Source organism: Sitophilus oryzae, unplaced genomic scaffold (genome assembly GCF_002938485.1).
Source record: "Sitophilus oryzae breed Bouriz unplaced genomic scaffold, Soryzae_2.0 scaffold_1307_pilon_pilon, whole genome shotgun sequence".
In the NCBI taxonomy this organism is placed as follows: domain Eukaryota; kingdom Metazoa; phylum Arthropoda; class Insecta; order Coleoptera; family Curculionidae; genus Sitophilus; species Sitophilus oryzae.
In genome coordinates this window covers 3143965-3168697 of record NW_022145957.1, presented here as the reverse complement: position 1 = coordinate 3168697, position 24733 = coordinate 3143965, and the positions used below count along the sequence as shown (strand labels likewise).

Below are 24733 nucleotides of genomic sequence, written 5' to 3'. Positions count from 1 at the left end.
GTTTAAAAAAATATGATAATACTATTTTTTTGACATAAGTAGTTTAAGCCAGAGTTCTTGGATGATTTTTTTATGTTAAAGCATGCATTTTTTGATAATGACGGAAAAAATAAAATTTTAAAAAATGAAGTTAGTACCTTTCTCAAATAAGGAATCTTCTCGATGTTATTATTGCAATATTTATAATGTGAGTTATTTTGCCAAAAAATATCCAAATAAAATCAAAAATATCGTTTAAACAATATTATCTGCATCGTCGTCACCGGTTTTGGGTTGGTCACATCTACCGATAGTGACACCGTTTTACACACCGACTAGAAAACCGGTTGTCATCATTATTATAAACTAATGGCAGATGGTCTACCGGTTGTTGGAAGTCTTACGCCTGATGATCTACCGGCCGCTGGAGGTCTTATGCCAGATGGTCTACCGGCTGCAGGAGGTCTTAAGCCGGATGTTGGAACTGGCCTTGGTCTGGTCGTGCCTTGGGGTAATTGACATGGAGCAGCCCTTGTTCTAGATGATGCGTCCCGAAGTCTTGGTATAGATCTTCTCTGGCTTGGTTGTTGTTGTCTTCTAGCTGCCGCTAGTTTTCGGTCTTCGTCGATTCGTGCCAGTCTAGCTCGATTCTCCTGCAATCTTTTACTCACAGGTGAGATCTGAGAAAGATGATTCACAACTTTATTTATACTGTATAAAATTATATAAATATTTTATATATTTGTGGAAAACATATAACTACATTTAGCAGCAAAAAACGCAAAAATTTTGTCACATCTTTGCACATATTTATGCCAGTTCGTAAATTGATTTATTGTCTTATATTTATTATCCAGAAAAGATCCAATGGTTCTCAAAAAATCATTTTTTTTAATTTTCAAAGTAAAATAACTCGATTATTTTGAATTTATTTGAAAAACTGTAAAGAGAAAATACGTTTCTTTTGTCGAGATCTACCCGCCCTGAATCCCTGAAAATATTAGCACTTATTTAAGACTCATTTAAGACTCAATACTTTAAATACAGGGTGGTGCGAACTGTATTCTGGAAACCTTGCCAGCATATTCTGCAGATAAAAATAAGTAAAAAAAATCGTCTAAATGTCTATCCTTAAAGCTTAGTTTCGGATACACAGGGTGTAGAAGTTTCATTTTTATTTCGATTTTTTCAAATAATTTCTGAAGTAACATCAATATTTGGATGAAAATTGGTGTCTGGGAGTTTTTAGACCTGAAAAATTTGATTTTGATGTCAATATGACTTCTACTTGTGGGGGCGCCGCCTACATATTTTTAGCTGGTGTGAAGAGTAATAACTTTTCGTCTGTACCTGTATAACACTACTGAGTAAAAAATATACATTTACAACATTTTTTACGTATAAAAGGTGTCTTGGTAAAAATCGCTACGAGTAATGGTTCTCGAGATATTTGGACTCTAAATTATCAATATATGTTATCATTGACATTAATTAAACATGTTGACTAAATAGTTATTAGAATGAAATAAATTTGAAATGTTTTTATGCCAAAAGTTCAAGAGAAACTGCTTTATCATCAGTTTTTCGAAGTAAAATTTATGGTTAATTTAAAAAAAAAATAAAAATTTCCCAAAATTTATCATTTCAGTCAAATAACTATCTACTCAACCTATTTATTTTTTTGTCAATAATGACATGTATTGACTAAATCCATTATAAATATCTTGAGAATGGTTACTCGTAGTGATTTTTACCAAGAGACATTTTGTACGTAAAAAATCAAGGAAATGTATATTCTTTCACTCAGTAGTTTTATACGGGTACGGACAAAAAGTGAATACTCTCCAAAACAGTTAAAACACATGCAGGTGGCGCCCCCTACAAATAGAAGCCATATTGACATCAAAATCAAATTTTTCTTGTCAAAAAACTACCAGACACCAATTTTCATCCAAATATTGATGTTACTTCAGAAATGACGTGGAAAAAATCGAAATAAAAATGAAACTTCTGCACCCTGTATCTCCGAAATTAAGCATTTTAGGACAAACATTTATATTAACTTTTTTACTTATTTTTATCTGCAGAATATGCTGCCGAAATTTCCGGAATACAGTTCGGACCACCGTGTATACAGGGTGTCCCAATATTCCTTGGACATAGAACTACTACATATTTTTGAAATCAAAATATGTTCAATCAATTATTGCTAGTCAAACTTCTTTAATATTACTTTGAGCGATATTTTACCCGAGAAAAAATAGATACAAAAAGAAATGAGATCCCCCCCATCAAAAACACAGAATCTAAGAAAATGCCAACTCTCGCAACTCAATTCTTCCACTATAAACCAATTCAGTTTATTTCATTTAGTCTCTCTTTAAGCACCTATTCAACAATTTTGTTATAAATTGTTTGTATCAATATTAGTCATCTTTATTTCTGTAATAATTATAATGACTTGGCAATTACACAGCACCGTAATTATAAAAGAATAATCTACCATCTCGATTATACTAAGTAAATCTAAACAGTGCCCTTAAAAATAAAGTTTTTTTTTTATTAGAATAGAATATCATATCGTGCAATTGCCAAGTCCATATAATTACAGAAATAAAGATTACTTTTTGATGGCATTTGAGATTTGGCATTTTTTTACATTTTATGTGTTTGATGGGATCTGTTGTATTGATATATCTTTTACTAGTTATTTACCGTTAACTTAATTTGATTAAAGTTTAATTACAGTTCAGTCATTGGGGATAAAAAAAGGAGCCTGCTTGGAAAAAAGTCCGGAAGTTTTGAAATTTTGCAGGTTTATATGTTTTGGGATCCCTAACTAAAATCCATAAAATGCACATTTCCAGACTTGTCGCCGGCGCCGCCATTTTGCCAAGATAGCGCCCAAAATCGGTTTTTTCTAAATATCTCGAAAACTATGCGCTTTTCGCAAAAAATTGAGGAAAGTAAAATTAAAGAGAATAACAGGTCCTATAAAAAAGGTTCTATGAAAATTTTCGCTAAAGTTAACCGTTTAGGCCCAAAATCTCTGGAAATTTTTCAATTTTGCGTAAAAATGTGGATTAGGGTTCACTAAAACTAGTTTTAGTTTAGTTTCTTCAATTTTGTCATGAAACAGTGGCGTATCATTAATTCGCTCATTAATTTATGAATAATTAATTGTCGTGCTGGACAGCATTTATTGCAAACTTACCACCAAGTTCAGCATTGGTCTGGTTGTACCAAAGATGCCGAAGAATGGGGTTGGAAGAAAACAAAAACATTGGCATTTTTATCCTGTAAATGCAAAACCAACAACTGTGGTAAAGCCTGCGGATGCAGAAAAACAGGATTAAAATGTTCAATGACTTGTGCATACTGCAATGGGAAATCCTGTGACAACGTCACTGAAGTGCCACTCGACGAATCCGATGAAGAGGAGTTGGACTTACCTGTAGATATCCCTCATTAAATTGAGGGACCACCCTGATGAACCCAGTACAGCAGACACGACCGACTTTGGCATCAATGAGCCAGGTCCGTCAGGCTTGTGCAGATAAGTTAAAGTTTTTAATTTACCTAGTAGAGTGGGCCTCCGGGGAGACCATGCGCCATGTACTTTACTTCTTGGGTGGTGTGGAAACAAATACACATTTTCAATAATTTAAATTAATTATTCATAAATTAATGAGCGAATTAATGATACGCCACTGTTTCATGACAAAATTGAAGAAACTAAACTAAAACTAGTTTTAGTGAACCCTGAGTGAGTCGACATTTGACTGAGTGAGTCGACATTTGATTTCGGAAAATCGACTATACATATAGGTATGATATTTTACGCAAAATTGAAAAATTTCCAGAGATTTTGGGCCTAAACGGTTGAGTTTAACGAAAATTTTCATAGAACCTTTTTTATAGGAAATTTTATTCTCTTTAATTTTGCTCTCCTCAAATTTTTGCAAAAACGCATAGTTTTCGAGATATTTACGAAATACCAATTTTAGGCGCCATCTTGGCAACATCCCAAAATCTATAAACTATTAGTATCGTACAATATACGTTAGTAACAATCTAAATGCAAAAATATAAATCTAGATCCAGCTTTCGTCTACTACTAGTAGTTTTCACGACACAAGACCTAACAAGGTGGCAGTGTTATGCTGATAGATTATAAAAATGTATATACTTTCATTTTTTTAAAGCTGTGACTTTAAAATTTTGTGTTTCTGGGATATAATAATAGCTTTTTTCGTTTTCCTGTTATTACCGATTCTGAACCGTCCTAGAATTGTGATGCGTATGCGCAGAAGGAAATATGAAGACATTATTTCATTTGCGCATGCGCTGCAGAGTTCTAGGACGATTCAGAATTGGTAATAACAGGAAAACAAAAAAAGCTAATATTTAAAAATAAATAATTGGATACCAGTTATTCAAGAAATTGTCGCGCCTATATGAATTTGATAACAATTCTAGAAAAATAACTGTCGTAAGTGATTTTAGACATGACCACCAGATAAAGCTCAAAAAATTGTGTTCTAACTGTTAAAAATAAATTCCAAAATAAAAACAAACATCCCCAAGTTCAATTTCTCTACCATATTCTTGGAAATATCAATGACAAGTTCAATTAGTAAACCGATTAAATTAGGGGACATATTGACACGCACTATGGTTCCAGATTGAGTTACCCTATACCTTATAGCTCTTTTTCTAACCGTATTCAGATCCTAATAGTGAAAATTGAATTTAAATCACCGTTATATGTTAATAAATTAATGGCTTCAATTAGCGTAGAAGTTTGTTTCTCTAATTTGAATGTAAGTATTCAAATTGTTAAAATTAGTGGTATAGTAAACGCAACGAATGCTTGGGAGTGATTTATCGGTCGCTACCATGTGAACTAATCTGTTCAAGGTCACATAAAACTTAATTCCAGTGCCGTGGTGTCTCAAATCATTTAATAATCAATATATAATCTGTTGTAATTTGTTTGTTTTAACTGTCAAAGTCTTGTCAAAACATATATTTGGTTATAAATATAAACTGGAATGCCCCACTGGTCGCACTGCAAGCACACCAATGGACTGACGCACAAAAACGAATCAATCAAAGAAACGTGATATAGTATCGTCTTTGTCAATCACACTAACATTTTAGAATAAGTAGGAGGAGCGCAGGCAGATGATTAGACCGGGCCTTTAAAAACCTACGTCTGCGGTAACAATTTACGTTTTTAATGTAAAAATGATTGCGTGCGTGTCGATTCTAACTTCATCAAGCGATGAATCACTCCCAAACATTCGTGGCGTTTACTTTAGTAAATTTAAATTAGTGGAAGAAGTTAACAAACTTTTAACTTTTGTCACTAATTATATACTTCAAAATTTGGGAGTAATGTCATTTTAGCATTAGTTGTGGTTATAAATGAAAAGTTTTATAAACTAATAATTATTAGGCTTTCTCTATGGATACAACTGGCTGCCGCAAGCTGTTGCTGGGATATTTTGTCAATTTTAACTGCATTTTTTCTGACACTGGGAATGATCGTAAATTTTTCAGTATAAATTTTAATTAAAACCTAGTGGTTTTAATTAAACTTTATACTTAAATAAATTAGTGTAATAAATTAGTATTTATTACACTGTACTAATTTCGAAGTCCTAAATGAATCTGAATGAAGCTTTAGAGAAACTAATTCAAACCTTTTGTGTAGCATCTCTCTGCTGTTCCATTTTCTTCATTCGAAGTACCTGAGATCTTGTTGTATATATATCAGGTTTCGCCCGTGGTACTGGTATCCTTCTTGATCCTGTACCTATATCAAATTAAATAATTTAGCCAATCATTATTACTTATATAACTTAATACATAAACCTCGTGTTGCAACACAAGGAGCTTCTACTTGCGGAGGTGCACGTGGTAAAGGTGGTGTTCTAGGAGAACCCGATGGAACGCTTGGTGGTGTTCTGATTGGTGGATAACTAGAAGGAGTTATAGGAGGTGCCGTAGGAGTACGAGGAATACAAGGGCTCACTTGTCCAACCAGATTCTAATAATTTAAAAATTGGTTACAATTTAAAATTATTATACTTATTTTTCATGTCTAAAACACTATACAGGGCAATTCACGGTTATTGACACGTTAGACGTTTATGGAGAACCGGTGATAGGATTTTTTATGCAAAAATCAAAATTTTCAAAAATCTTCTCCACCTGTCTAAATTATTTTCAACATTACAGTGTTGCCGCTTTATACTAAAAGTGACGCATCTTTGTTATTTTAAATGGAACACCCGGTATATTATTCATATCCAAACTTCCATATCTCAAAATTTTTCATTATACTAGCCTGTACCAATCCAGTCTCTAATAGTACAACCAATCTCTAATAGTTTTCGAAATAAAAAATAAAACATGTGTAAAATTGACAAAAACATGAATCTTGAATAAGCATTGGTTAAATCATAAATTCGGCATATTGAAAGTTGATATTTGGTTTATAAGTTAAGGAAAGTCGATATATCCCATCTCTCTAAATCAACTGATTAGATATCAAACAAGGAGGTCAGAAAAAATAATTATATCCGTTTGTTATAAAATCGTTAAAATTATTGTTATTTTAAATTCAAGCCGGTATTCAAATGGTATCCATAGAGAAAGCCTATAATATTCAGCTAATATAAAACAAAAAAGTTTTGATTTCTAACCACAGTTTCTCTTGACGGATGATAATCAAAGGCTAAAATGACATTCCTCTGAACTTTTGAAATATAATTAGTGGAAAAGTTAAAAGTTTGATAAGTTTTGCTACTAATTGAAAATATCTACCACTAATTTTGACGTTCTGAATGCTTACATTGAAATTAAAGGAACAAACTTCTACCCTAATTAAAACCACTTTTATTCCACTAATTGCGAGGTTCTGAATAAAGCTTTAGAGTTTACGTGCTAAATTTCTAAAATTGTCACGATAACAAAATTCTTGAAATGAAACTATAAAAATAGAATTATTAATTTTTAAATAGCTCTACTTAAGAAACCTGAAGATTTAGGTATAGGAACGTGATATATCGTTGAAAAGCAATTTTATTAGTCTTTTGATTTTTTAAATAATATACGATTTAATTAAGACTTAAGCAATTTTATATTAACTAACTAACTAACTAAATATTAACTAACGGAAATATGTAATGTTTTTGCTCTCTCTGTATATTCAATTGGTTTATTTAGACAGATCGAATATATCGACTTTCTTAAACTTATAATCCAAATTTCAACTTTAAAAATGTTTAAGTCATGATTTTACCAATACTTAGGTATTCACGATCATGGTTTTGTTAATTTTACACATGTTTTATTTTTTATTTCAAAAACTATTAGAGATAGGTTAATATAATAGAAAAATTATGGGATGTGAAAGTAGTTTCAAAAATGTTATACTGAGTAATACTGACTCCATACTTAGTGTTCCATTTAACACAGCAACCAAATCTCCACTTCTCCATAAACGTCTAATGTGCCATTGCCGTGAATCACCCTATGTGTTGGAAATTTAATTATTGATTTGATCAGTTCATTTGATGTGAAAGAGAAGTTTTCTAGGTTTGCACGGTTGCTCGACTGCCGCTCGATTCAGGAGGTCCAAAAGATGGTAAAAAATTCTTGGATTTTTTTCAGATTTTTCCCTATAGTTCCGAAACATTGCGTTCTAGAAAATATTTCAGTACCACATAAATTAAAGATTTAGTCGAGGGGTGTCTCACTATTGGAATTACATGTACATTTTCTTGGCAGCCGCTGGCGGTCATTGGCAGTCTTACCGCAGTCGTCTACAATAATTACATGGCAGTCTTCTTCGCAGTCATTGGCAGTCGCTTGGCAGTAACATTATATTTTGGCAGTACATGTACATTTTTTACCAAAGTGAGACACCCCTCGGATTTAGTAAATTCATGTCAAATAAGTATACAGTTATTCAATTAGGTTCTATAGAATATGTGATATTTACCCACTTGGATGAAAAAATACATTAAATTGACATTCAATCGTCCGTCACGTGGAATACATCACTCTAAATAAAAAAAAATACGAGTATACATATAGAGTATCAAAATGTATATATTTCGAAACACTTGCCATAATGCTCTTATGTGCACAAGAAATATATTTTGCTTTTCCTTTCACCTCTGTATGAAATTACTAAAAACATACTATTGTAGTTAGATATTAATTGCGAGATAGATTCAATTTTGTTGAAAACCTGGCCTTCAAGGACTTTTTAATTATTGCAGCTAAACTGAGAAATAATCTGTGACTGAGAGATGACAAAGATGTGCTTTGTCTTATTTGACTCGTAAATGATCTGGGGGCAGAAGCGGCGAGAAGCCTCAGGACTTGTGGTAGATGCTACTTAGCCATAATGAATGAATGAAAAGTCGTACCAAGAATCTATAATAACAGACGATCGCCAACGAGAACGGGGTTGAAGTTGCTGCCACTATTACACGAGAGGACATACATGCATGATATGCACTCTGCACTATTACCCCAAGCTGGCTCATTTTTTGAATGATGTGGATGAAAAAATTCTGAAATCTTTAATTTTCTTATGTACACGGTGTCCCATTTTGGTAGAAATCATACGGTATCTCCGTTATTAGTAAAGATAGGAGGATGCGGTTTGCACAAACCTGTCCCACTTTTTTGTCAAACCGAAGATGCCGTAAACAAAATTGTCATAGCCTTCTTCGTTTTTGAGCTACGGGATCTTTTTGAAAATTTTGCAATTTGGTACACCTCCCGTATCCCTGTTGTTGCGAAAGTTAGCGAGAAGGGAAAAACTGTTTCTTGTAGAAATGTTTACGTAGAATACGTCTGATTTTCTATGAAAAAATATTTTTGAAGATATGAACTTAATATATTTTCTTAAATGGAACACCCTGTATATTTATAAATCATATGATCTGACCTGTTTTTATTTTTTTACTATTTACTGCAATATTTAAAATATATCGTTTTCGTTAGTAGGCCGTGATAGATAATAAAAAAAATCAAAATGGTATTTTTACTAAAATATTCATGCAAATATTAAAATTTTATTTAAGACTAAAATATTTTGCTTTTAAACTGTTACCCCTGAATCTCTTAATATATTTTTTATAACGGCATCTATTATAAAGGGATAGGTTTGCAAATATCTAAAAGCTTGCCTGACAGCATTTTCCAAGTCTTCGACATTGTTAAAGTTGCGATGATATACATATTTAATCTTTTCAAAAATCCCTAAACACAGAAAAAACACAGAAAGCGCGTAAATCGAGAACGGACAAATCCGAGGATCTGGGAGGCCATCGTATGTGTGTGGGTCCATTAGGTCCAAATCCATTGATTTGGGAGAGTTATTTTAAAAATTGTCATATTTTTAAAGTTGTGAGCTGGAGCCCCATCTTGCTGAAAGTATATTCCTATATAATTTTACATTTCAAAGGGAATAGCCTTTAAAGGTTCCTATAAGATTTGCAAATTAGCGGTAGAGTGTTAAGTTACCCTGATATATAAAGAATATACAGGGTGTCCCAGAAATGAGTGCAGATATTTTAAGAGGTGGTAGATCTGGTCAAAATAAACATATTTTCTCTTTACCATTTTTAAAATAAATTGAAAATAACTGAGTTATTTAACTTTGAAAATTTAAAAAAATAATCGCAACATTTTGAGAACCGCCGGCAGGTATTGCCAACTACATCCAATTACCCGGATCAAGCCCGGATTTCAGTTAATTCGACGCACTGTGTTGCCATATGGACAAGAAAGTATATGTTTACAAGTAAGTCATAAAATCACAACACCTGAGGAGTTTGCAGAGATGCATTACATTTTTAAGATTGTGATATTATTACATAAAATAAATTAAAAGTTAAATGTTTAAAAGTTAAATTAAAAAACTTACCCAACATTAAAAATATACTTATGACAGATCGATGTAACTGCGACAGTTCTCTTTTTCGATACACACTTAACTAAAATACACTTCATTGTGCTGCTTTACTTGTACGTGCTATTATAAAAACTGCTAAAATAACAGTCCCCATTTTTAACTTAACACATTATTTTCGTATAGGCTTCATCACAATTTGAACCACTGATTTACAAAACACCTTGAAAAGCACACATTACACATTACTTTGAATATCTTTCTGAATGAATAAATGTTGAGAATTATTGTCTCTTACCGCCATTTTACGAACTACTTTCAATCTAAGAAAATACATGTTTCACTCAACAATTTTAAATACGTATTTTGCTTTTTCGCTATTTTTTCGATGTATTTCGACAATTCCGTCAACAGCCCAACCATCCGTCGGCCAAGACAGCCACGCATCACTGGTTGGTAACTGCCCAGTGCTTCTTTGTCGCGCCGGCGTGTCGAGCTTGCGTCATGCGAGGTTGCCGTAGTTTCAACAATTTCAAATTCAAGACACTCGAAGCAATCAAATTCTTATTAAATTTTAAAAATAAAACAGAAAAACATGAAAGGAAACAAACAAAACACAAATGAATTGAATATTGATAAGGTCACAAAAAAGAAATTTCTAAATTGTTTATCGTAATTCAGAATTCAATATATCGAAAACAGCCCGACGAATAATCAATTCATTTTCGTTTTGTTTGTTTCCTTTCATGTTTCTCCGTTTTATTTTTAAAATTTAATACAAATTTGATTGCTTCGAATCTCTTGAATTTGAAATTGTTGTAACTACGGCAACGTTGCTTAACATCGTCGTCTGACGCAAGCCTGCCACGACGGCGCGGCTCAAAGGACCAGTTCACACGTGGCACTCTTGGCCGACACGCGACGGTCGGGCTGTCAAAAATACATCGAAAAATAGCGAAAAAAAACAAAATACGTATTTAAAATTGTTGAGTGAAACATGTCTTAAATTGAAAGTAGTTCGTAAAGTGGCGATAAGAGACGGTATTCAAAGTAATGTGCGCTTTTCAAGGTGTTTTGTAAATCAGTGGTTCAAATAAAACAGAGAAACATGAAAGAAAACAAATATTGAATTCTAAATTACGATAAACATTTTAGGAATTTTTTTTTGTGACCTGGTTGTGAATAATATGATGAATCATTTTCGTAAACGTCATAAACGTAATGTTTTAGTTAATTTTCGGTGGTTTTGTTAAGTTTTCATTGAAAGGGTAAGTACTAAAAATAATTAATGTGTTTTTTTCTATAATAATTATTAATAATGAGCACTGATAAAAAATTTAACATTCTTAATTTTTGAGTAGAAATTTTTCTATGAATTTATAAATGTAGAACTATGTAGAATGTGGATAACATAGGAGGTTACAACACTGCAAGGCACTAAAAGGTTTTTCAAATTTCCCGGAAAATGTCAAGAAAAATTTTAAATTTTCAACATTTTTTTTTCAAAAAACCTTATAGGCTTGTTTCTGGGGTTGAACTATACTACCAGTTAAAATATTTGCACTTATTTCTGGGACACCTGTATGTGCTGGATAAAAACACTTTCATTAAAAGGGTAAGCTCTAACTAAACATTAAAGGTTATAATTGTTTATTGAAACGATTGAAAATATTTCCTAATATGGCGAAAAAAAGAAGCTAATTGTTAAGATTTATTTTTCAGTTTACTCCACTGTAAAAAAGTATTTAAAATATTGCGCGTTTCTCTACAATTAGTAGAGCAATCTACACTAATATGAATAAAATTAATTTTCGTATTTTTTTTCTGTAGCAACTTAAAATAATTGAATTTATAGATAAACATGCAGAATGTGGGTATGGTAGGAGGTGGCAACGTTGCATTCTCTCCGACACTCTCTATGCCCGGTAAACGAATTTCCCGGGGAGTGAACAGTGGCACTCAAAAGTTTTTCAACATTTTCCGGAAAATGTCAAGAAAAATATAAAATTTTCAACATTTTTTTTTCGCAAAAAAAACCTCATAGGCGTGTTTCTGGGGTTGAACTATACTACCAGTTAAAATATCTGCACTCATTTCTGGGACACCCTGTATTAGTTGTTCCCAAAATAAAACAAGACACACATAGCAGTTTACTTTAATAATAATTATTATATTTCTCTTAATATCAATCATGACCTACTATGTATTGATTTGATCAATATATAGTAGGCTAGTACTGTAATTTTTCCTATAGCTTGTTAATTTTTAAGTGCAAGTTAGAAATACTTGCACTTTTGGTAAAAATAAATGGAATTGAATTGGTGTTTGACAGTTCTCGCACTATTAGGACTCTATTCAATTTGTCAGCTCGTTCCCTTGGCAGTGGTTTCGCTAGACAGTGGGTAGGGACAGTGGGAATGTCGTTTCCATTCATGCGCGTCACTAATTAGATGAGAAGGCATTTGGCTATTAAAATTTTTATTCAGACATTTTTGCGTTTATGCAATATAACAATGCAGTAAGAAGTAAAATTGAACACAATAAAAAGTAAATAGTACGTGTAAATACACACAGTCACAATTATTTACAATAAAATATATAAACATTACATTACAAATACATTACGATACAATGCAAACGAAACGGAATTATGTCATTGCCATGACTAATATCAAAGAATATTATAGTTTTAAGAACTCTCGTGTGGAAGCTTTAGTGATTTGTCACACCGTGGCGCTTTTGAACATAATCGAAGCCTGAAAATGCTAATATTTTAAATTTTGAGGACTACGCGCGGCGATATTTCGTACGGTGTTGCCAAAACATATTTTATTTCTCGATATTTGAAGAAATATGTATTGATTATATTATATATTTCGTATTCGTTAGTACATGAGGCATCCTAAGGCTATAAAAACGTAGCTATGAAAATAAAATTTTAGATTTTTAATTTTTTTGTACCTTCTAATAAAAATTACTTCTATCCAATAAAAATTAACTAGTATGATTATGTGTTATCTGTGCTAGTATTAGGAAACTGGAGTAAATACGGAGAATATTAATTCGTTCTCTAAGATGAGTATTACTAAGTATTTTTTAAAAATTCGACCCATAAGGGGGTGTAATTAGATAAAGGGGTGTAATTATACAAAAAAAACCTGTACCTACTAGGAGTATGAACTTTTGCACAGATGTGGCACATTTGAACATTGATAAGCGATTTTTGGAAATGTATAGCCTAAGGGTAGTGAAACTGGGGGGTGAAATTTTGTACAAAAAATGTTAGTTCTAGGAGTATGAAATTTTGTACAGAGTTTCCTTAAGTGACGAAAGTGAGTACCTAGAAGCTAATTTTGACATTCATCCCCTAGAAATAAGGGATGAAAATTTGTACAAAAGTTTGTTACAATCGGTTTTAGAAGTATGAAATTCTGCACAGACGTTCCTTATGTAACGTAATTTAGCACCAAGTAGCACTTTTTGGAAATTCGCCCTCTAAGGGTGTGAAATGAGGGGTGAACGTTCTGAAACAATTCTGTTGAAGGAATATGAAAATTTGCACAGAGGTGCCTTATGTAGCGTAATTGAATAATTAGAGTGATTTTTGGAACTCATTCCTTAAGGGGGTAAAACTAGGGGTGAAAATTTGTATAATTTTTTTATGTAAAATCCGTTCTAGGACTAGGAGTATGAAATTCTGTTCAGAGGTCCCTTAAATGAAGAAAGTGAGTACCTAGAAGCCAATATTAGGCATGCATCCCCTAAACAATAAGGGATGAAAATTTGTACAAAAATTTGTTAAAATCGGTTTTAGAAGTATGAATTTTGCAGACGTTCCTTATGTAACGTAATTTAGCACTAAGAAGCAATTTTTGGAAATTCGCCCTCTAAGGGTGTGAAATGAGAGGTTGAACGTTCTGGAACAATAAATTCTGTTCAAGGAATATGAGAATTTGCACAGAGGTTTATTATGTAGCGTAATTGAATAATTAGAGCGATTTTTGGAATTCATTCCTTAAGGGGATAAAACTAAGGGTAAACATTTGTATAATTTTTATGTAAAAATAAAAAAAAAGTTGGGGGTGGACCACTCTTATCAATTAGGGGTATAAAAAATAGATAACCTGGGAATAGGTTGTGACCAAACCAAACCAAACCAGACCTACTGAATATACATATAAAATTTTATCAAAATCGGTCTAGCCGTTTCGGAGATGGTAACAAAAAACTTAAAAAAACAACCCCTATTAAAAAATAGGGGATGAGAACGGTGAAAATTTAGAGTTGTTTGTATTTTTTAATGCCAAATAAAAAAATTAAAATATTTTTTTTTTCAAAAAATAAAAAAAATGGGGGTGAGCTACCCTTATCACTTAAGGGTATAAAAAATAGATAACAAACTATTTTCAGACCTACTCAATATACATAATAAAACGTCATCAAAATCGGCTAAACCGTTTCGGAGATGGTAACAAGAAAACAACCCCTATTAGAAAATAGGGGATGATGGTAGAACGGTGAAAATTTAGAGTTGTTTGTATTTTTTAAGGCCAAATAAAAAAATATTTTTTTTTCCAAAAATAAAAAAATGAGGGTGGGCTACCCTCTCGGCTACCCTTATCACTTAAGGGTATAAGAATATATAACAACCTATTCTTAGACGTACTGAATATACATATAAAATTTTATCAAAATCGGTTAAGCCGTTTCGGAGATGGTAACAAAAAACTTAAAAAAACAACCTCTATTAAAAAATAGGGGATGATGGTAGAACGGTGAAAATTTAGAGTTGTTTGTATTTTTTAATGCCAAATAAAAAAAATTAAAATATTTTTTTTTTCAAACAATAAAAAAAATGGGGGTGAGCTACCCTTATCACTTAAGGGTATAAAAAATAGATAACAAACTATTTTCAGACCTACTCAATATACATAATAAAACGTCATCAAAATCGGCTAAGCTGTTTCGGAGATGGTAACAAGAAAACAACCCCTATTAGAAAATACGGGATGATGGTAGAACGGTGAAAATTTAGAGTTGTTTGTATTTTTTAAGGCCAAATAAAAAAATATTTTTTTCAAAAATAAAAAAATGAGGGTGGGCTACCCTCTCGGCTACCCTTATCACTTAAGGGTATAAGAATATATAACAACCTATTCTTAGACGTACTGAATATACATATAAAATTTTATCAAAATCGGTTAAGCCGTTTCGGAGATGGTAACAAAAACTTAAAAAAACCCCTATTAAAAAATAGGGGATGATCGTAGAACGGTGAAAATTTAGGGTTGTTTGTATTTTTTAATACCAAATAAAAAAAAATTAAAATATTTTTTTTAAAAAATAAAAAAGGGGGTGGGCTACCCTTATCACTTAAGGGTATAAAATAGATAACAACGTATTCTCAGACCTACTGAATATACATATAAAATTTCATCAAAATCGATCAAGCCGTTTCGGAGATGGTAACAAAAATTTAAAAACATCCCCTATTAAAAAATAGGGGATGATGGTAGAACGGTGAAAATTTAGGGTTGTTTGTATTTTTTAATGCCAAATAAAAAAAATTAAAATTTTTTTTTCAAAAAATAAAAAAAATGGGGGTGGGCTACCCTTATCACTTAAGGGTATAAAAAATATATAACAACCTATTTTCAGACCTACTCAATATACATATAAAATTTCATCAAAATCGGCTAAGCCGTTTCGGAGATGGCAACAAAAAAAAATATAAAAACAACCCCTATTAAAAATAGGGGATGATAGCAGAACGGTGAAAATTTAGGGTTGTTTGTATTTCTTAATGCCAAATAAAAAAATAAAAAGATTTTTTTCTTTTCAAAAACTAAAAAAAAATGAGGGTGGGCTACCCTCTCAGCTACCCTTATCAGTTAAGGGTATAAAAATAGATAACAACATATTCTTAGACGTACTGAATATACATATAAAATTTTATCAAAATCGGTTAAGCCGTTTCGGAGGAGTACGGTAACCAAAACCATTCAAAACTGTAACACGAGAATTATATAGATAATATTATATGAAAACTGCGGAGTGCGGAGAGCGGAGAGCGGAAAGACTGATTATAGCAATAGATGAAATTTAAAACTATAATTTAAAACTATTCAAGAAAGTACATACAAAACAAGGCAATGCCGCGCGTCTGTTCGTTCAATTCCGAGCAAAATAGCGAGGCCCCACGAAGTTGGGGCCTCGCTCGCCAAAGCGAGGCCCCATCGACAGGTCAGATTTTGATGGGAGACGAGACTTCTAGGGTATTAAGATATTCTTTGCTAATATCGCCTTAATTCTATTATATTTATTTATATACAATATTCATATTTTTACAGAGTTACGAGATTCGATTTTCGATTTATGGAGCGGGTCGGTGTTGGTCGTGGTCTTATTCTCGATTTTGGTGTTTCCATGCATAACGCATGAATGACGCGTGGCTGGAGCTGCCCCATTTCAATGCGCTATCTTTAAGCTACTGTCTTTAAGCTGCTGCGAGATTCCTAACGCTTCTTCCGTTGGCCGGTTGCAGCGGAGCCATATACTACGCGCGCCCTATCAGCAATAATAGTGGTCGTTAAACCGTATGTATTGCTAGGTCAGGTTTATATAGAGTGCCGTCGCTATGTCTTATATGGGGCTCCTCTTTTACCTCGAAACCCTTTTGTCGGCAGAAGCTGGTAATTTTCCTGCTGATTTCATTATGGCATCCTACGCGCTCATAATGTGTCATTGGGCAGCCCTGCAACACATGCGATAGAGATACTACACGGTTGCAGTTTCCGCAACATTTTTGCTGTTCTGGAGGGTTTGAGGGAATGCCTTTAGTTGGCAGGGCATTGGCTCGGGGGTGGACCGCCCGTACAGAGTCGCGGCCGGTCCATCCTCTGGGACGTCTAATAAGCCAATTCCTGCTGGCCTGGTCGTCGACTGCATGCGTGATACCCGTTGTTAGTGGCCCGTTATCCGCTGCTTCCACGCCATTTCTGATCGAGAGGGATGTTCTCCGCTAAATTTTGGAGTTTTGCAAATGTTTTGTAGAGTCTTTCTGTCTGCATCACCTTGTTCACCACTTTGTCATCGGTCCTGGCCAGCAATCTCTGCATCCTTCCCAATAGTTGGTTGGGCACCGATGAACGCAGCTCTGTAATACCAAGACACCCGTTCTTGATTTTTGCGAATAGGATTGCATCGGACACATGATTGTGAAGGTGTAATATTTTTTTGGCTGCACTTTTCAGCATCCTATCCGCTTCTTTCAAAATCTTCCCGATCATTTGGGATGTTTGGAGACCGTATAGTGCCTTTGGTATAACATAGTCTTTCAAGATCGTCAGTTTCTGATATGGTTTGAGGGGGGTCCGGTAAAGTCTTGCTAACCAGGTTTCAGATTACACAGAGATGGCTTCCGGACACCCGTTGTGCCATACATGTGTCCGAGGTACCTGAACGCAGATAAACCGCTATTGGCTGGGATTTTGGTGTCGTTCACGCTATATAATGGCTTTTCAATGATTGAGGACTTCTTGTTGCCGTGGTGTGTTGAGGCAGATATAGATGTGCATTTTTTCGGATTCAGACTCATGCCACGCTTGCTTAGGAATTGTGTTGTTTCGTCTATTGCAAGATCGTTCTCCATCAGTACCAGGTCGTCCGCAAATGCCACGATTGCCATCCTCACGCCATCGTCTAAAGTGCCGCCGTTATTACCCTTATTAAGTTCCTCCAGTAGTTCGTCCATTACTATATTAAATAGTAATGGACTAGAGGCTCTTCACCTTGGATACCTGCTGCGGATATGGGTACGAACTGTCGCGACGCCTCCACGTGGCGCTCTCCCGGATTTTCAAGGTCCGAGGGAAAGAACCGGACACCGCGGCAACTGCGGTGCACTTCGCATTCCAAACCATATCTCTCTGCTAGAGGATTCCATGGAACTCGAACGCTCATGCAGAAAAGAAAACTTTTCCCGGATCTCCACGGCGTCTCCGGGTCGATATCTCGAAATCCCTTAGAAAAAAATTATTGTAGTTTTTTTCTTAAAAACTTTTAAACTTTCTCAATATTTCTGCTATATGACACCTTAACGATATATTTATAATTCCATTTCAGATGCTCAGAAACATATCTAATGATTTTATCTAGTTATCTTTCCAAAAAAAAATATTTTAAAGATAAGCAGTTTGCGATCGTGATATTACTTTACTTGATAGGAAAAGTCGTACCGGAGAAATGTGGCAACGCCGCAACAGCACACCGTCGCATTTCTCTCACTCCGACTTAATAAGATCCCTATACGATTTACTTCCATACATGTAAATACCGACCCAAAAATAAGAGTTGCCAGCACGGTATAATACCACTTTATATTGTTACGTTTTTCGTCGGTTCCGTGTGGATAGAAAGTCTAATTTATTTAAACACAATTTATTTTACACTAAGTAACAAAACAATAACGATAAAACTACTTAAAGAACTATTTACAACTTATTTACTATTTATCTAACTATTTATCTATAAGGAATTTATTTTGAATTTAGCGCAGTAAGTGTACGAGTCGACCGATTGTTTCTGTCCCTCCTTTGCATAGGCCTCGGGTTATATACCCACAGCTAAACAGTTCTCGAATAGTCCTTTAGATCATTAGACGCATCGAGAAGATTTAGAATGTTCTCGTATGTACGCAACCATTCCAGTGGAATTCGATTGTTCTCGAACGTTCGATGCGTCACTACGGTATCTATTCTTTTGTGACGACTTTTCTGTCGTTACCCAAATAGAATGAAAAAAAAATCCGTTGCTCAGGGTTAGAGGAAAGCTGGGTTCGTAGGTAAGGCTTCTGACTCACAGTGACTTTCTAATGTTGTTAAATATTAAAATAAAAAATGATAATATATAGGCTGCAGAGATTTTAATATTGATGTTAAGAATTCAAATAGGTATGGTCAAAGACAGTGAAAAGGGCGCCACTTACTTTGTTTATGAGAGTGGAAAGTAAGAAACCAAAAAGAAAAATACGATATCACAACATAGCTAAAATAAAGTAATCAACAGCATTAAGGGTCTATTATGTTTATCAGGAATAAAAGTCAGAAATATATAACTATCCTACATTAAACATTTATTGAAAACGAACACAAGTATCATCAATTAGTCACAGTGATCCCAATAAAACCGCAAGTTATTTTAAATAGATTCGAATTTAGTAACTGTATTCTTTGAACTAAGTAAGCTACTTAATATAAAAACAGGTGAAATTTATGTACGTCTCAATACGATGATGTTTCGAAACATGTCGTGTACAAAAACCTTTAAAATGAATACGTGTTAATAATTTTCATTTAAAATATCATAGCTAAGTAAGAGTGTACTGTACGAATCAAATTATAACTTATAACGTTAAATAAAAAATAATTTTGACTACAATATGTGGGATAAATAGTGATAATTTACCAGGTTATTAAATCTGTTGTCTCAAAAATTATAAAATAAAAGCGTACCTTGCGTATCAAACTTAAGAGAGAGAGACTTATCTGTATATAGTTTCTTATGATGTAAACAGGTAGGTAGGTATTCTCCAGACTAACAGAAGTGGATGCAGATGACTATGGCAGGAGAAGTCTTCGATATCAGCCAAAAGAACGATTGTAATGTCAGGAACACTGTCTTAAGGTCTGCATAGGTCCATACAAAATGAAAGTGGGTGAAACATACAATAATTACTGCATACCATGTGGTAATTACTGAGTACCATGTGGTAGTTACTGAGTACCATGTGGTAGTTACTGAGTACCATGTGGTAGTTACTCTATAAATAAAAAATAGTTCTCAGGACAGATACTCAATAAAAAAAACAACTTACGGTCTGAAAATCAGCTTTACATAAATATATTCAAACCATATGCCGATCCAAACCAGTAATTAAATACTCAAATAAACGAAATAACAAACGGAAATAACTGAAATAGAATTTAGTTAGATAGGGCTATATAAAATGGCGGATAAACTTACGGTGATCATTCCAAGAGGAAACCAAACAAATACGATCTATACTCTGGATTGCATACTTTACAAGGTTTTCAAATTCCCAAATCGGATACCCATGCAATGGAAATCAAAAAGTGGATTCAGAGTGATTTTCACTGGAAAATTTGTCGGACGCCGAAACACGCGTCTTCTTCAGATCCAAATTCCCAGGAAAAAATAAAGAGAGAGAAAAAAGTGATATTATATGATCGAAATCATTAGAACAGAAAATCGCAATCCACGAAGTGAGATTTGGACAAGTGAAATGCAATTAAGGAAGTTTGGCATATAGCGAATAGATGGCGCTAATAAACAAGACAAGTGAACTGTAATAAAAGAAGTTTGACATCTAGCGAATAGATGCGCTAATAAAAATTAAATATCGAGACAAGTGAGCTGTAACAAATGGAGTTTAGTATCTTTGGCATCTAGCAAATAGATGGCGCCAATACTAAGAAATTTAAATAAAAATAGATTTTTAAATTCAATTTTATTAAAGGAAATAAAAAATGCTACACTTTAATGCGATATTAAGGGCATATGGAGGCGGGGACATATTAGTCAGGTTAGGCCGAGTCCACACGGGTCCGCTACAATATGTTACTTCATAGAGAGTTGGAAGTAATGGAAGGGTAGCTCTCTTGAGCACTGAGTATATGGCAAGTTTCAGAATATTTTCACTTTCCCGACATGTATTTTCTCAAATGTAAAATTTAAACTACACTTAACCTACGATTTGATGCTTTATAACTTAGTTGCATTTTTTCTAACTGGAATGATGTTTTCCATGAGATGTACAATTCAATGTCACTTTAATCCTTTTTCAGCAACGTGGGTAAATATCACCAATCTTCAACTTTCTATTTTAGCCATACTACTAAACCGATTTGAATTATTGTATACTCATTCGACAGAAAATCTAATTCGGTTTAATTTACGAATCTTTTTTTTATATTACGATCTTTTTTTGCTAGAACGCAACGTTTCGGAACTATCAGAAATCAGCAAAATTTGTATCAGCATATCGCCATTCTTCATCTTTCAGGTTCTGCCATAGTACTGGACCGAATTGAACAAATTGAAACTCATTATACGCAAAATTTAAGGGTCTTTATAATGAATAATTAATAATATAATGATAATGAAATATTGGCTAGAACGCAACGTTTCGAAACTATAGGCCAAAATATGAAAAAAAATTCAAGAATTTTACCATCTTTTGGGTCTCCTGAGTCGAGCGGCGTCGAGCAACCGTGCAAACCCAGGAAATTTCTCTTCCACGTTATATGAACCGATCAAATCAATAATTAGCTTACCATATATTTTCCAAGTGACCCTTCTAATTTGATTGGCCTGATATTCTATAAATATGTTGTTACTATAAATAAATTAAATTTTATATTTTTTAGGTTTATTGGAGAATCCGTCCAAAAACAGAAGGCTCTCTTTTATTTATCATCATTTTTAAATACATACTACTGTGACGAATAAATGGACCATGTTATGTAATAACGAATTAAACGACAAAATTTCAAAAATCGAGTTAATGGCGCCATCTTTTAGAGAAGGTCAAAATCTATGTTTGAAAACCTCTTTCCAGTTAATAATTTCTTCTTTATCCCTTTTAAGGGCACCTGAATTAAGTGACATTTTTGAACTCCTCAAGGTAAAATACAAATTGATGATATGTAATAAAGAATTATCCGACATATCGATATTACAAAATTTGTTTATATGTATATTCCTTTCTGTAACATAGACTCAAGCGCCAAAAATGGCGCTTAATCCTCCTTTACGAAGATTTTAATACTGGCTTAATTCTAAAAAAGTTATATCGAATTAAACGACATTCTGGCCTTATAGCCTTAAATTGGTTATATAATCATACTTTTGAAAACAAAGCTCTAAAATACACTACATGATCGTCCTAGTGACAAAAACTCAAATTTTAAACTCCTATAATAAGGACTCCACGACAAATTAAAAATAAAAAATCTTTAAATTATATTTTGTCAGAAATCACAAAATGTCGCTTAATCTATTATTACATAACGTGGTCCAATTGTGTTTTATAATAATTTTATTAGTCGCGAAAAAAATATCCCTTAAATGTCTGAATAATAATTTGTATACATTTTATAAGCTACACATATAAAATTATAAAAAAATTACATATTAAGTTAGTAATATCATAATATCCAGTCTAAAATTAAAGGCCTTTAGCCGTTTGAAGACTATTTTTCCAGGTTTATAAATAATAATAAATATAAGTTTATTGTTTAGCCTTAATAAGCTTTTTGATCTGTTATTTTTAAATTTAGTGAGCATAAATACAACTTGAAATACTTACATCATACTGTTGCAGATCTGGGGGTGTTTCGTTAAAGGAATATTGTTCATCTTCAAATCGTGATACAAACGCAGGATCTAAGAAAAAATGTTTTAAACAAAGGAAACTACTAAAGCTAGGATTTTTCAGTTCTACTGATAAGCTTAAGTTCGGTATAATAAATAATTTTAAAATTTATTAATTCTTCCAAAATTCCAGTACGGTATATGTATAAAGTAGTAGGAGTAGACCGCTTCCTGAGAATTATCACTGTTATTCATTCGTACGGTCGAGAATACTTACAATCTATCTAATACTAGGCTTACCTCCCAAATTTTCATTTATTTGTTGTTGTTGTTGTGCTCTAAGCTCATTTTCCCATTGCAAACCAAATTGTGGTATGTCTGGCAGTGGCAATTCCTAAAAAAAATGTTTTCTTAGGAAATAAATTTTATAAAAAAACAATAGTAAAGCACTTAAGGCGCGTTTACACGAGTCAAGTGAATTGACCAAACCACTCGAATTTAAACTGACTCGAAAGCATATTCCAAGTTTACACATTTCATGTCAAAAAGCTTCTGTTAGTTCCAAAAATATGGCAATGGAATTTTTTATATTACATAGTTTATTACATAAAAAACCAAGACATAAAAGAACAATATGGCATGGGGCCGAAAATGGATTAGCCGCAGAGCAACTTAAGGTGTATTTCATAATTTAATATCTAAGCTATAGTTAGAAGATCCTAGAAGATTACAAAAAAAATTAAGGGTGGATGTAAACCAATTCAATTTAAATTAATTTTTTGTTGGAAAAAGTCGCACCCATAACAAGACACATTAATGCGTAAAACAGTCTCTACACTATGGCGAGAACTCTTCCAAGCAAGTCTAGGTCGCGCTTCGTCGCCCAATTTTGTCGCATTTCGGTATATTTCCACTTCGGTTTGCCTCGACCTACTTTCGATTCTTAAAAGCGCCTGCAAACTACTCGTGAGGAGGGCGTAGGGGCATTTTTTGGCGTTTTTTGTTGCCTCGTTCGTAGTATGTTTCGTTTTAAGCTATTTCCAAGACGTGGCGGTATCTGTACCCGAGGCAAAGGACTTTTTTTTATAAATATCAGTGAAATAAGTAAACTGAGATGTTTCTAAAATAGCTATTTTTACAATGATATTTCGTTAATTACATCTCGTTTTATTTTGATATAATATATAAATATTCCACAAGATTAATATTCGAACACGCATTTAATATGTAGAGTAGATATTTAAGAACAAAACCTTCCACTCAATCTGCAGGAATATAATTACAATATATTTATTATTTAATTTTATTATAATGAATTAGTATATAAAATTATTGTATATGTTATGTTTGTTTACGCGACCTTAATTGATTGATATAACAGTAGTATTGTTTGATGAGTAATACTGCCAACATAGTCAATATATCGAGCTGATTGGGAAAATTATTGGTTGATCCGATGTCAATAAAAGATACTTTTATATATAATAATAACATCGTTTGATAAAAATCCATTCAAAAATAAGAAATAATTGGACGATTTTTTAAACAGTTTAACACCGTGGATTATAACCTATAAAAGGCGGACCGCCAGAACAGATTTTGAAGTTTTGGAAATAGATTTTACTATATTGTAATTAATAATGTTAGACAATGGTTAAAACTAAATATTCTTGTGTAACCTTAGAGGAATAGCCAATTTAATCTTCCATCGGTAACTGTTTTCTAAATGCACTGTTTTTGATTTTTCATGTTAGTTTAATATCGTAGTATTACATTATCCTACATTACAAATTATTGATATTTATTGATACTGCTTGTTTACTTATTTTTCTGAAGCAACCACAACGTTTGACCTTGATTGCTTCGTGCTATTTCACAAAATAGTACGACAAATATAAGCCCGTGTTGTAAATATTAGTTCCGACGTTTCCTGAAATAAATCGAGACGCGCCGTGATTGTTTGTTTGTTTTATTGTTAATCTAGGTTAAGAATAAAAAACAAACAACAAATCACGCAAACGTGGGAACTAATTTTTATAACACGGGCTTATACAGAGCCGGGCAATAGTGCGTCGGGCATCTGTAGCTCCTAAATAACAAACTTAAGAATTTTGTTTAAGTGCAGATCTAAAGTATGTTCTAGGATGTATTCCAGGAAAATATTTTAACTTTTATAGGGTGGCTCAAAAAAGTTTGAGTAGATTGGGATGAATTTTTTAAATGGAACAAACACCCTGTATATTATTGCATTTTTGGCTTCTTTTCAGATCACTTTACATAATCCTAAGATATGAGTAAATATATTCCGATAGATTCAGAGATATTAATAAATAAATAAAAAATAAGAAGAATGAAATTATTGGGCAAACCTACAGTAAGGTTAGTCATGAAACATGGCTAAAATACGACTACTCGTAGACA

At 33.1% G+C, this 24733-nt stretch overlaps 1 protein-coding gene across 1 annotated transcript in view; it reads right to left on the bottom strand.

Annotated features, from left to right (window-relative positions):
• LOC115874949 overlaps nt 1–24733 on the bottom strand; it is a 229193-nt gene that overhangs the window by 26413 nt on the left and 178047 nt on the right. The window contains exons 39-43 of the mRNA XM_030890257.1: nt 22613–22706; nt 22308–22384; nt 5860–6034; nt 5688–5800; nt 384–659 (exon numbers count right to left, since the gene is read on the bottom strand). Of these exons, the coding sequence (XP_030746117.1) occupies nt 384–659; nt 5688–5800; nt 5860–6034; nt 22308–22384; nt 22613–22706 (735 nt within the window). The remainder of the gene's footprint in view (nt 1–383; nt 660–5687; nt 5801–5859; nt 6035–22307; nt 22385–22612; nt 22707–24733) is intronic.